This window comes from Narcine bancroftii, chromosome 1 (genome assembly GCF_036971445.1).
Source record: "Narcine bancroftii isolate sNarBan1 chromosome 1, sNarBan1.hap1, whole genome shotgun sequence".
Taxonomy (NCBI): Eukaryota; Metazoa; Chordata; class Chondrichthyes; order Torpediniformes; family Narcinidae; genus Narcine; species Narcine bancroftii.
Genome location: NC_091469.1, coordinates 26,841,226 through 26,856,368, shown reverse-complemented (window position 1 = coordinate 26,856,368; position 15,143 = coordinate 26,841,226). Strand labels below are relative to the sequence as shown.

The window sequence follows — 15,143 nt, the reverse complement described above, 5'->3', positions numbered from 1 at the left end:
ATTTTCCGAAATCCTCATTTACCAAATTTTTTAAATATTTCTGATATACGAGGATGGAAACCGATGGGACACAAATCGGTTAAACCTACTGCCTACTGATTTGGAAACAAATCAGAAATCCTCATTTATCTGAAATTATTTTGGAGCCGAACTGACCTCAGAAGTTGAAAAATAATTAATCCGACATTAAATTAGAATGATGATTGTCTTCGTTTCAGGTAACTCCCTCCCCTCTCTCTTTCCATTTCTTCTTTACCTTCCCCCTGTTGACCTCCTTCTCAAGCTTCTCAAGCCACTGTCTCTCAGCCGTAAGTGGTCAGAAGAATCCCTTGTCCTGGCATCATCAGGGAGAGCGGCTTCCCGGGCAGGAGTGGGACCTCAGACTCAGTGGCATTCTCTCCTCTCCCCTTCCCTCCTATCCTCTTTCCTCCCTCCCTCCCTCCTCACCACCCTGCACGCCAACTCTGAATCCTCCCCTTGACCTCCTTCCCCGGTGTGCATGTGTGGTTGGCCATGGGAAGGAATTGGAGTGGGGCTCCGGTGACTGGGGAGACAAGAGCCTGCCGACTTGCTAGTAAATGTTCCACTGGCCCGGGAAGCCTCCCTGGGGATCAGCAGCAGTGGTGGGTTGGGTCATCTCGGTGATCGGCAACTGTGTTCAGTTCGTCTTAGTAATCAGCGGCAGACTGCATTTGTTTGATGAGAATTAAACGATATTTTAACGCTTAAAAAGCCTTACCTATTGTTAGTTGTTGTTTAAAGTGATTTGCTGTTGCTACTGGGCTGCTTTTTTTTTAAATGATCAGTTCTCCAAAAAATCCATTTATCTGATATAGGCACAGTCCTGACCATTTCAGATAATTGGAATTGTACTGTATCTTACAGTATGATAAGCCATTTAAAAAGATAGGTAGTGCCTTTAACGTTTCAAATCTATCCAGATTTCTATGAATGTGCAATCTTGAATGTTAACATTAATTGATTACATAAATCTGGAGAACTTGTTAATCAATAATCAAGCAATGTTAAAATTGCTTCTTCACAGAGCCACAAATTTGCATCCCCATTGTATGTGATCAATATTAGTGTGTGGTGTTCCTTAAGTAGTGATCACGGTTCATTAGGTTTCAAGGTGGACGTGAATAAAGATGAGCTTGGACCTTATGGGAAAATACTAAATTGAGGGAGGGCAAATTGCAAACATTATTGTCATGATAATGAATATGTATGAGATGTACCGGAAGTCACGTGGTATGAGAGAGAGATAAGAACACAAGCAGGAGAACAAACGAAACGGGAAAATAAAAAGCCACTGAGAAGTTTACCTGATAAAACTTGTGTTTAATGTTTTATTAACTTCACATTTCGGGCCACAAATGTGACATTGGCGACGAGGATGAAAGAAGCTTGAAGAAAATTAAAGACTAAACAAGATTACAGAGGATTACAGACAACTTCAAGGTGATAAGAATTTTCTCTTTCTCTCAGTATTTTTGGGGCTGGAATATTTCCTCATGGCTGGGGCAGACGGTGACTTTCTAACACATAGTGGAATTGCTCATTTTGACCCAACGGGTGATGCAAGCACTGTGAGTGTGAAGTGGAAGGCATGGCTGGAAGAATTTGAATCCTACGCCGACAGTCGTGGCCTATTTCTACATACCGGTACAGTTGAACAAAAAGCGCAGAGAAGGGCGTTACTTCTTTTCACGGCTGGACCCTCAGTTCGGGAAACATTTAAGACACTTTTGAATATTGGAAGAAAGCAGTAGATGCATTAAATGCACAATAGTAGTGACACCGAATGCTACATTTCAACGCCATTTGTTTCGGAGAACGAGACAAGAAGATGGCCAGACAATTGCTCAGTACATGACAAGACTACGCCAGCTAGCTGTTGGATGCAATTACATGCCAGCTGATTTGGACAACCAATTACTGGATCAAGTCGTACAACACTGTAGATCAGATAATCTCAGAAGACGTCTACTGGAAAGAGGGAGTGAGTTGGAACTCACCGATGCTTTAACCATTGCTGCTGCATTAGAGGCTGTTGAAGGGCAATTTCATACCATGACCCTGAAAGACAACTCAAGCCAGCAAATTAAGAGGCTCTCACATCGCCATAATCAGCCAAGATATACGCCGACACATGACGTGGAGTGTTATCGATGTGGATACCGAGGTCACTTTGGAAAAGACCCATATTGCCCGGCCAAAGGCAAAGTTTGCAGAAAGTGTGGAGGTGAGGACCACTTTGCAAAGAAGTGCAAAAGCAAGTCCAATGCAGACCAGAAGAGGAAGAGTACAACTTCCAAAGGCAAAGCCTGGGGGAAAGGAAAGTATCCTGGAAAGAAAGATACCATTCACCAGATAGACAGTTACGATGATGATACCCAGGAGGGACAGAATTGTTACCAATTTTCGTTGAATGAAGTACATCATGAGAAGGTCCCAGTGATCATTGGTGGAGTGACAGTGCAGGTCATTGTAGACTCAGGCAGTGACAGGAATGTGATTGATCGACATTTATGGGAGAAGTTGAAAAGGAAAAAGATCATCTGTACCTCAAAGAAGTGTTTCAAGAAACTGTATCCATACACAGCAACCAAGCCATTGCAGACCATTGGATGTTTTACTGCAACTGTTAAAGCTGGAGATAAGTACACCAAAGCAGAGTTTATGGTCATAGAAGAGAGGGGAGAACCATTGCTGAGTAGAAGCACAGCACAAGACCTGGCAATACTTCATATTGGAGCTTGTGTCAATTGAATTCTGTCATATGAGGATATGAAGCAAGAATTCCCCGCAGTCTTCCAAGGAGTAGGAAAGCTGAAAGGTCGACAATTGAAGCTAGCGGTAGATGAAACGGTCAAACCCAAGGCACAACCAATGCGCCGAACTCCGTTTGGACTTCGTGGGAAAGTCGAAGCCAAAATTAAAGAATTGATCGAACAAGACATTATTGAACCGGTGGAACATTCAACACAATGGGTCAGTCCCGTAGTGATTGTGCCCAAACCAAAGGGTGACATAAGACTATGTGTTGACATGAGAATGGCCAATGAAGCTATAATTAGAGAATGACATCCTATACCAATAGTGGAGGAAATACTTCAAGAACTAACTACCAGCAAGGTATTCTCAAAAATTGATCTGAAATGGGGCTATCATCAATTAGAGCTGGATCCAGGTTCCCGAGATGTGACAACATTTGTGACTCACTGTGGATTGTATCGTTACAAGAGACTATCATTTGGAATTAATGCAGCTTCGGAGATCTACCAGTATGAAATCCATCGAGTGATTCAAGGCATTCCTGGAGTTGCCAACATTTCTGACGACATCATAGTCCATGCACCAACAAAGGAAGAGCATGACAAACGGTTGAGGCGTGTAGTATCTAGACTACAGGAGGCAGGCCTTACCGTGAATGGAAACAAGTGCCAGTTCGGTGTGTCAGAAATGGACTTCATGGGACACAGACTTACACGGGAAGGACTAAACCCCGCAGAGACCAAGGTGAAAGCTATTGCAGAGGCACGTGCACCTCAGAACGCAACAGAGGTGAGGAGTTTCCTGGGATTGGTCAATTTTTGTGCAAAGTTCATTCCTAATTTCGCTACAGTGGCAGAACCACTAAGGAAACTAACCAGGAAAGGTGTACCTTTTCATTTTGGATCTGAGCAGAAGAAAGTGTTCACAGCGCTGAAGCAAAGCCTGACAAATGCAAAAACTCTTGGATATTACGATCCGGCGGCATCAACCAAAGTCATAGCGGATGCCAGCCCAGTTGGTTTAGGAGCCGTGTTGGTCCAGATGCATGATGGAGGACCAAGAATCATTGCCTATGCCAGCAGATCGTTATCAGATGTGGAAAGAAGATACTCTCAGACAGAGAAAGAAGCACTCGGACTTGTAAGGGCCTGTGAGAGGTTCCATGCATATTTATACGGCATTGAATTTGAACTCATCACAGATCATAAGCCATTAGAGGTGATCTATGCACCTAGATCCAAACCATGCGCCAGAATAGAGAGATGGGTACTCAGAATACAACCCTACAAATATAAAGTAATCCACATTGCAGGGGAAGCAAACATTGCAGATCCGCTGTCCAGATTGGTGAAGGATGGTGGTCCACAATCCAAGTCAGAATTGGGAACAGAAACAGAGAGCTTTGTACGCTTCGTAGCTATTCAGGCGACACCGAAAGCTGTGACTACGAAGGAGGTCAAGAGAGAATCCGAACGTGATCCAGAACTCATGGAAGTAAGAGAATGCATACAGAGTGGACAATGGGACAAGTGTACTCACAAGGCTTACATTCCCATTAGAGACGAACTTTGTTGCATCGGACAGTGTGTATTAAGAGGTTGCAGATTGGTGATACCGCAAAGATTGAGACCGAAGATCGTATCCATCGCATGAAGGACACCTAGGTATTGTTGGTACCAAGCAAAACCTCAGGACCAAGGTATGGTGGCCAGGTTGTGATAAAGACGCAGAGAGATTTGTTAAAACTTGTCACGGATGTCAAATCACAAGTAGGAGTAATCCGCCAGAACCGATCCGGAGTACGCAACTTCCGACAGGACCATGGATCGACGTAGCTGTTGATTTTCTTGGACCTTTACCGACGGGTGAATCAATTATGGTAGTGATAGATTACTACAGCAGATACTATGAGTACGTGGTGTTGAAGTCCACAACCACTGAAAAAACAATACAAGCGTTAGCAGAGATATTCGCAAGATATGGATTACCTGTTACATTATACTCTGACAATGGTCCACAATTCATTTCAGAGACATTTACGGATTACATGAGGACCACAGGTATCCACCATCATAAAGTAACTCCGAAATGGCCGCAAGCCAACGGAGAAGTAGAGAGACAAAATCAGTCCATTGAAAAACGATTGAGGATTGCACACGCAGAAGGACAAAATTGGCGAGAAGCATTGCTATCTTATGTGGCTGTCTATCGAGCAACGCCTCATGCAACCACTGGAAAAAGTCCTGCAGAAGCATTTTTTGGGAGAAAAATCCGCACAAAAATGCCAGAAATAAAGGAAATCCGAGACGACCAGGAGATGAGGGACCACGATGCTGAAAAGAAAGGTGCAGCAAAGCTGTACACAGATTCGAAACGTGGAGCCAAGTACTCAGACATCATGCCAGGAGATAATGTTCTAGTGAGGCATGAAACTGGTGGTAAGCTAGACACACCTTATTACCATCAACCCTATACTGTCATATCCAGAAGTGGCAGTATGGTGACAGTCAAGTCTCCGACTGGAGTCCTGTATAAGAGAAATGTCTCAGGTGTAAAAAGGTATCAGTCCAGAGATACATCGAGCGAAGAGGTTGAAAGGCCAATACGAGATGCTGAAACTGAGAGACCTGATGATGTTCCAGAGGCAGTTACCAGCACTCCTGATGAAGTGACTAGAGCGCCAGAAACACCTGAAGCCATGGTGAGCAGTATTTCCGACGCTGAGAGTGAACAACCGAGAAGCGACGACAATATCGCAGGCAGGCCGAAACGAAACCGGAAAGTGCCCAAACGATACGAAGACTTTGTGCCATAGTTTTAATAAAAACTTTGGGACAGTATTTAATCTTATATCATAAAGTGCATGTATGAGTGCTGTAGGAAGTAAATTTTATGTAGTTGAGTTATAGTATTACCATTAGTTACGATGTTTGTATGTTTCCGAGGGATATTGATAAGTGAAGGTAAAGTTTATTTCTGATTAAAGGAGGGATGTCATGATAATCAATATGTATGAGATGTACCGGAAGTCACGTGGTATGAGAGAGAGATAAGAACACAAGCAGGAGAACAAAGGAAACGGGAAAATAAAGCCACTGAGAAGTTTACCTGATAAAACTTGTGTTTAATGTTTTATTAACTTCACATTTCGGGCCACAAATGTGACAATCATTAGTTAGGAGCAGGGGGAATTTAATTAGTCGAGCTGTTAATAACTGGAGAATTGATAGGATCACTCAAGGAGAAAGAAGGAAATTTATGCTTGGAGACAGAAGAAATGGGTGAGGTACTGAATGTGTCTGTATTCACCAATGAGAAGGGTTTGGAGGATGGTGAGATCAGTATGGACAATGTTAGTACATTAGAGCATTTGAGATGAAGGAGGTGCTGGGTCTTGGATAAGTAACCAGAGCCTGATGGGAAATATTCCAGGTTTTGGAAAGAGGCAAAAGAGGAAATTGCTGGAGTCTTTTTTTTGGAAAATTTAATTTTTCTTTTTGTTTTTTAAAGCAAATATAGTATCACGTTTCAAAAACACAGTCATTTACATATTTACACTTTCTTTTATCACAATTTGCTTCTGAGTTTCAAATACAATATCGATTTACTTGTAATTCCCTCTGCCCAAACATCAGAAGAAAACAAAACAACTGAAGAGACAGAAAATAGTAGGAAAGAAAAGAAAAATTCACCATACTGACAGTCTTTCTAATCTACTTCCACTCTTTGAGGTGCTTCACTGCTGTTGTCTTTACGTATTTTGTCAGATTTTTAGATCTGTGAGTTTTAGATTTTTAGATCTAGAAATTGCTGGGGTCTTGGCAAAGATCTTTGTGTCCTCACTAACAACAGGTGAGATCCTAGAGGACTGGAAAGTAGACAACATGGGACTTTGGTTCAAGAAAGGAAAGGGGGCATGGCCATGCGACAAGACTGAGCAGACATACTTTGGCTGAGCTCTCCATGAAGAGTTTTTAAAAGACGGCTCAGAAGTATTTTTTGACTTTTTCTTTTACAAAACATTTACTTGTATTGATAACTAACAAAGATGATTCGAAAAAAACTGAAATCAAAGTTGGAAGAAGCTCCGAGTTCACCTGATATATCGACTGATAGCCCAAAGAGAGCTGCCTCAAATTCCTCTTCTTCAGGAATTTCTACTCAAAAATTATAGACAATCCTTAGGAAGCCTTAGGAAAGCGGTTTTCAAAAGTTCAAGAAGTGATGAAAGATTTAACGGACTCAATCAAAAACATGGGTGAGTCAATCACCAATTTAATGGAACGAATGAACAGTGCTGAAAGAGACTTAAGAAAGCACAATAAGAATTTGGAAGAACTGCATGACCAAGCAAAACAATGGGTGATTGAAAAACAAATGCTCCATGATAAGATTGATCATATGGAATGCTTTAGCAGACGAAATAATGTACGAATAATTGGTTTAAAAGGTGTGGAAAGAAGAGATGCGGTTAAATTCTTTGAATCATGGGTTCTTGATTTACTTTGTGCTGAGTTACTTGGTGGACAAGTACAGATTGAGAGAGCCCATCAAACTTTCGGACCTAAATGAAATGAGGATACAGATCCTCGACTGGTCCTTGTGAGGCTGTTTAGCCTCAGGGGTCGGGAAGCGATCTTAAGAGCAGCATTTGAGTACTCTAAAATGAATCATGCCCCTTTGAAATGGGATGGACAAGAGGTCATTTTTTTCCAAGATTTCAGCCCAGCAGTCATACGGAAAAGAAAAGAATTGGGCAAGGTCAAGCAGTAACTCCAGATGAAGAATCTCAGGTACTCCATGGTTTACCCAGCGATTTTACAGGTGGAGGTGTCGGAAAGCAACCGGTGGCTTTTCAAGACAAAGCAAGAGGCATAAGAATTTGTGGAATTTAAGGAGAAAAATGACTCTGAAAGAGAACATTATGAAGATTGTATTTTTGTGGACTAAGTAAAGATATATTTTTCTTGAGCCATCTGATATTTATCAGGTAATGTTAACCTTATTGATTCTGCGCAGAGAGCTCGGGGAAATGTTGAATTTTGAACAAAGTAACAGCAGGGTATAAACTCCAGTCTAAGGGGGATATTGGTGTCAGGAGGGAAGCTTGTTTTAAAGATGGCACTTGAGGGTGGGATTCTTCTTTTTCATCCCTAGAGGTTTCCATGGTCTGCCACCGTTTCTTGTTTATGTTACTGTCAGAGAAGGGGGTTTTGCACTATTTTTCAAAAGGGAAGAGATCATAAAACTGTTTACCTATTTACTGTGACTGTATTACTTGTAATATCTGTTTGTAAATCAATATGGATAAGATGTTAAAATTTATAAGTTTTAACATTAACGATTTAAACGGGAAGATCAAGACAAAGAAGGTTTTGGCTCACTTGAAAAAATTAAAGACAGATGTGGTCTTTTTACAGGAAACACATCTGACTGAGGTGGAACAAGTTAAAAAGTGGATGGGTGGGGCAGGTCTTCACTTTGTCATTCAATTCTAAGATAAGAAGGTTTGTGATTTTAATAAATAAAATGTTACAGTTATTGTAGAAAATCTATCAAAAAACCAAGCGAGTAGATATGTGATGGTAAATTATAAGATTTATTCAGAATCATGGATGCTTATGAACATTTATGCACCAAACTACAATGATGAAGCCTTTATGAAAGATATATTTTTGAGAGCTGGTGAAGGGAGACAAAATATTTTGGTAGGAGGAGATTATAATTTTTGTCTGGATCCGATATTGGATAAATTTGTAAGAACAGTAACTAGGGCTAATGCTGCTAAAATGATGTTACCTTATATGAAGGATCTAAATTTGATTGATATTTGGAGGCAGCTTAACCCAATAGAGAGAGACTATTCTTTCTACTCAAGGGTACATGATTCACATACAAGAATTTATTTATTTTTACTGTTGGCTGGGTCATGAAGTCAGAATATTTATCGAGGTTACTCTCTGATCATTCACCGCTTACGATGACCACTTCAATAGCAGAGAAACAGGAAGGTGTTTACAGATGGTGTTTGACCCCCCCCCCCCACCCCCATAATGTTAAAACAGGGGGATTTAAAATAACTTATTAGGTGAAAAATAGAAATATTTTGTGAAACAAACCTGGGTTCAACAAATAACACCTTTTTAATATGGGATACAATGAAGGCCTTTTTGAGAGGTCAGATTATTTCATTTACAAAGAATGTGAAGAAGGAATATAATGCAGAATTAAATAATTTGGAAAGAGAGATATTGGAACTAGAAAAAGAATATCAAAGAAGAGATGAATGAATAAATATAGAATAATGGAAAACAAAGAATTACATTATATTACCTTAAATGAACAAATTGGAAAAAACTAAGAAATATTATGAACTGGGGGATTTGGCTCACAGGTGCTGGCATGGCAATTAAAGGCAGAATAGTCAGTAAAGGCGATAAATGTAATACAGAAGGATGTCAATGTAGTTACATATAATTATAAAGAAATAAATGATGCCTTTCGGCAGTACTACACTGATCTTTATAAATCAGATATACTGGGAGATGAAGATGAAATATGCAATTTCTTAGAAAGGGTTGAACTTTCAAGATTGGATGAAAATATTAGAAATGATCTGGATGCTGCTTTTACAAGGGAAGAGATTGGGAAAAAAACATTAAGTACATTGCAGGCTAACAAGTTTCTGGGAGAGGATGGTTTTCCACCTGAGTTCCATAAATAATTCAAAGATTTGTTAATGCCATTAGTGATGGATATCACTCGATTGGATTGAGTGGTGAAGACACAGACACTTCTCAATCTTTTTCAGCAGTGATAATTATGGTATTACCAAAAAATAATAGAGACCCATTAAAAATGTTATCATATAGGCCAATTTCTTACCGCTGATTATAAAATTGTACCCAAGGTGTTGGTCAACAGGCTGGGGAAATATCTACAGAAATTAATACATTCAGACCAGGTGGGATTTGTTACGGCTAGACATTCATCAAATAATCTAGCTAGACTGTTTTAATGTAATATATATGGCAAAAATCGGGATGTAATCTAAGAATAACAGTTTCTCTGGACACAGAAAAGGCAGTTGACCAATTAGAATGGCTGTTTTTTGTTTAAAATATTGGAGAAATTTGGTATAGGAAGAGGATTCATTAATTGGATTAAGGCATTATATCACTGTCCACAGGAAAAGATAATTACCAATAGTCAAATGTCAACAATATTCCCTTTGAGTAGGTCGAGTAGGCAAGTATGTCCTCTGTCTCTAGTATTGTTCATAAAGGCAATTGAACCTCTGGCTGAAATTATTAGATGAGATCCTGAGATTAAGGGCTTCGTGGTCAGACAAGATGAGCATAGGATAAGTTTATTTGTACTATTTGTCAGATTCAGAAGGGTCTTTGAAAAAATTACAGGAGACTCTCAGAAAATATAGTAGAGTGTATGGTTATAAGGTTATATTATCAAAAGTGAAATAATGCCTAACAAACCATGATTACAAAAGATATAAAAGAGGCAGTAGGTTTAACTGGAAATCAGATGGGATTAAATATTTGGGAATAATAATAGACAACATTTTACAAAATCTGTATAAGCTTAATTATGCTCCTTTGTTTAATAAAATAGAGCAGGACTTAAAAATAGAAGGATTTACCAATAACACTAATAGAAAGAGTGTGTTGTGTAAAAATGAAAGTGATGCCAAGACTTCAATACTTGTTCAAATCACTACCTATAGCCTTACCTAATAATTTTTTCAAATCATTATACAATCAAATAAGATGTTTCAATTGAATAACCACGTGCCCAGAATTGCGTTGGAAAAACTAATTTGGGATTATAAATTAGGAGGGCTGAGCCTTCCAGATTTAAAAAAATATATTATCAGGCTGTACAAGCAATATTTTTAGCATCTTTTTTGAAGGGAATTCACTAAACTGGGTTCGTATGGGGTAACATTCAATGAATGAAGCAACAGCTAAAAACTTTATTTACAAATGGAACACTGAATCAATAAAAAGGAAGACAAGTAACCCTATCTTGCTACATATGGTAAAAATATGGCAAGAAATTAATGAATGTATTGGAAAAAGTGGGTATTTCGCTAAGAGCTCCATTGTAGTTTCCTATGACTATGGGTAACAGAATTCTAAACATATGGTTACAAAAAGGTATACGCTGTATAGCGGACTGTTATAAAGATGATGTTTTGATATAATTTGAACAAATGAGACAGACCTATGGTGTACATAATAGAACATTTTTATGTTTTCTTCAACTGAGAGCTTTCTTGAGGGAGTGATGGGGACAGGCATTGACTCCTCTGGGAGTTAGTGAAATGGAATAAATGCTTTGGATGGGTAATATGCTCAAATTTATTACCAGAATGCATTTTGCTCTTCAGTTAGAAAGTGCTAAACCTGGTCTACAGAGATCAACGGAAAGATGGGAGTCTGACTTTGTTGTTGTAATACCAGAACAGTCCTGGTCTGAACGGTGTGTGGATAGTGTAACTTAAACTATTAATGGGAGATGTGGGTTGGTTCAATATAATTTTTTTATATCAGTTGTATCTCACTCCACAGAAGTTGCACAAAAATAAGCCAGAAATACCAGAATTGTGTTTTAGGCGTGAAATAGAGGAAGGAACACTCCTTCATTCAACTTGGTCATGTGTGCAGGTTAGACGTTTTTGGCAAGAAATTTCTGGAGTATTAACAAGAATTACAAGGGTGGCCTTCCCAGGTGATCCAGAACTTTATTTGTTGGAGAATTTTATAGCCCTAAGTAACTATCCTACAGCGTTTCAAATTTCATTTGTTAAAATTGCACTAGCAGTGGCCAAAAAGTGTATTGCAATCACATCCAAATTGAACTATCCAGTTACCTTGGCGAGGTGGACAGAAGAGATGGATAGCTGTATACTAATGGAAAAAAATAACATACAATTTAAGAAACAAGTGTGACAGAGTATATAGATATGTTTTGGGGAGATAAATTGAGAAAGGTTTGTTAGAGTAGGTTACATACAAACACTTTAAAACAGATCTTATTTAAAAATAGTGGAGCTCTGTCCCATGCTAGACATGTCGGGAGCTCAGAGCTTTTGCAAGAGCTTTGAAGAGTGCTCAAGAAACTTCTCTAATGGATTGTTGTTTACAAAAGGCAACAGATGAAAGAGTTTCTTGGAGCCGCTTCTGTCTGAAGCTGTTGAAAGAGAGTCATGTGGTTTTGCAAGCAGAGAGAGTAAAACAGGCTTTCTCTCAGAAAGAGAGAGAGAGAGAGAGAGACACACACACACACAGTGCATGTGTGTAACACTTGTACAGTGTTACAGCCAGCAGAAGCAGCTGGGACTGGAACAGGAGAAGCTGGCAAGCTTGTGGAAAGCCTTTTGGAAAACGGCTTGGTCAAAGCCCTTATGGTTCATGCAAGAGGAAAGGACTGGCTATCTAATGTTTCACTTGGAATAAGAGAAACAAAAAGGAACTCTGTGGTGACCTGAAAGAAAGAGGTGAACCCTGGCGGGGCAAGTTTCGTCAGCAAGACATTGAGGTGACTGATGGAAGCACATCAGTTGTGGATGACCTGGAACAACACATCTCTCTCTAAAAACTGACAAGAACCTTCCTGAGTGGTAACTATTTACCTTTCAAGCACCAAAGCCTGGTGAACTTTATAAATGTTGAATTCTGTGCACAGTATAAGAATTGTCTGCAACCAGTGAACCGGGAGGAGTGAGAAGTGAGATTGGACTGTGAACCCAAGAACTTTTCTGAACTTACTCACACATTACATACTCGTGCACTTAGAATTAGAAGGGAGTTAAGTTAGGTTAGTTAAGTGAATAGCGATAAGTTAAAGTGTGATTCTGTTTTTATGTTTAAAGATAATTAAAAGCAACTTTTGTTTAAGTAACCATTTGTCTTGGTGAATATCTATTGCTGCTGGGTTTATGGGTCCTCTGGGCTCGTAACACAAGTATGATACATTTCTTAAAATGTGGCGACTTATTTGAACTATGTTGGTGCCCAAGTCTAATAATGCTGCTAAATTTGAAAGTGATCTCTCCCTGAATCTTGAGGTTAATCTAAACTGTAACTCTGACAGTGGATGAAAAAGGTATTTAATAAAGAGTTGTGGTGGGGGGAGGGGGTTGGAAACAGAAGGGGATAGTGTTAATGTTTTTGTATGTGTGTTTTTCTTTTGCTTTATACAAAAATTAAATTAAATACTTTATGTTTTTATTTTTCAATTTTTTATATATATATATATGAAAAATAAAAGAAATAAAGTATTTAATTTAAAGAAAGAAGGGAATTGGAGATAACCAAGACATTATAGACCAGAGAGCCTCAGGCTACATTTTAAGTTTGATGTTACCAACTCTTGAGTTGTTTTATCTTGGAGATTTTGTCACACCTCAATCTGCCACACCTCTGTCCCTTCTCTCTTCTCATTGGTTAACTGAAATGTCTATCTTGCACCACATTATTTGGAATATAAGCAGATCTTCTCACTTGCCAATTAATTGTTTTTCTTCTGACCTCCAACATTTTTTATAAAACTGTTTGAAAATACAATTAGAGCACTATTTATTTCAATGTCCCTATGATTTATTTCCATGCTGTTAATTAAAGTAGAGATTAGTCTAAAATTCCTAGGGAATCTGGCTCTTTCCTGAAGGATTAGTAACTCAGGGAAGGTAGATTTTTCCAATTCAAAGAAAGAAACTGTAGATCAGTGCAAAGTTGAATACCAAATAGTTCTCGCAAATATTTGATTATAGGTAAAAGTAAAGTTTCCATTATTGTCATGTAATACTACATTTAGAATGTAACAGACATGAAATTCTTTATCTTTGTCTACCATAGGGAAGACAGAGAGTTGCCATATTGTCAAGCTCCCCTCACTGAAATGAGATGCCATCGAGGAACAAGCTCACGACCCCTGGTTTACAAGACCAGTGCTCTAACCTCTGAGCTGTAGGAGCCTCTTTTGATATCACAGCGCATTTAGAATGGTCATTCCAGTAATTTATAGTTTCATTTTTATTATCTTAACTAGAATTGGATTGCCAAATTTCTAAGGATTAGCCTGGCTTTTCCAGGAATTTTTGATTAACTTCCAGAGTCCTGTTGTGAGCAAAAGCATTATTGGGGAATGATATATTTGTGTATTAGTATTTAAAATATGAACCATATAGGCATTGGACTGTTTTGCAGGCTGCTGAGTGGGTTATGTGATGGAAACCCACGTGAATAGAACAAGTAATGCCTGTTCTGTTATTGATGATCCATGACCCAATCTACGACTTGACTTCATGTGCTTCCCATTGTCTCTTTGTGTGTTTGATTGCCTTTAGTCTAACATTTCCATTTTCACTTCTTAAGGTGGTGGAGCACTGGTACTTGGACAGGAACAGGACCAGAAAGGGGAAGACTTCAACCCTGCAGAGTCTTTTGTGGGCTCATTGAGCCAGTTAAATATTTGGGATTATGTTCTGACACCAGAACAGGTGAGTGTGTATTGTTGCCATATTTGAAAATGCTTGCATGACTATGGCACTTTTCACCTCAAAGTAAAGGGGAAAAAAGAAAGAAAAACTAATAACTAAAGTTTACTCCAATCTAACCTCTCCCTCTAATCATGGTTAACTTTTGAATTAATTTTTAAAAAAAATCAATAATATGGAACCTCTGGTGATCCCTGGAGAACAGGCAATGAATGACCAGAACATACAATATTTGTTTATTCTTCCAGTTATTAAAAAATTTCTAAGAATGGGCCCCACCATTTCATAAATTGAAACTTTCTATCTTTAATATTATATCTAATTTTTTCTAAAGATAAATAGAACATTACATCATATAATCATTGTGTATGAATAGGGGATGAATCATTTTTCCTTTTCAATAAAAATGCTCGTCTGGCTATCAACGTGGTAAAAGCTAAAACTTTTTCCTGAGACGCCAATAAAAGTTTATATGAATCACGAGAAAAACCAAGCAAAACAATTAATGGGCAAGGTTCCAAATTAATCTTAAGAATCGTTGATATAGTTTGGAAAATGTCTTTCCGGAATCCCTCTAAATTTGGGCATTCCAAAAATATATGGATCAGAGAAGCTTCAAAAATGTTACATTTCTCGCATAGTGGATCAAAATCAGCATAAAACAAGATAATTTAAGTTTAGATATATGAGTTCTGTGTACTGTAGTGGGGTCACAACAGTTATAACTCAGGGTACAATGGGTTATAGCTCGAGGTTGAAGAAGATTCGTACACTAAGGGAGTGTAATCAATACTGGCTTTATTGGGCAAAGCTCTGCCTTTTATAGGCAGCAAATTGTGTCACTACC

General features: G+C 38.7%; 1 protein-coding gene across 3 annotated transcripts in view; it reads left to right on the top strand.

Moving 5' to 3' along the window:
* The window catches only part of svep1 (sushi, von Willebrand factor type A, EGF and pentraxin domain containing 1), a 198,974-nt gene that overhangs the window by 91,503 nt on the left and 92,328 nt on the right, over nt 1–15,143 (top strand). For all 3 annotated transcript variants that reach the window (XR_011353075.1, XM_069922936.1, XM_069922931.1), the window contains exon 23: nt 14,175–14,299. Coding sequence is in view for 2 of the 3 variants with exons in the window: in XM_069922936.1 (XP_069779037.1) it covers nt 14,175–14,299 (125 nt within the window). In the remaining variant the exon portion in view is untranslated. The remainder of the gene's footprint in view (nt 1–14,174; nt 14,300–15,143) is intronic.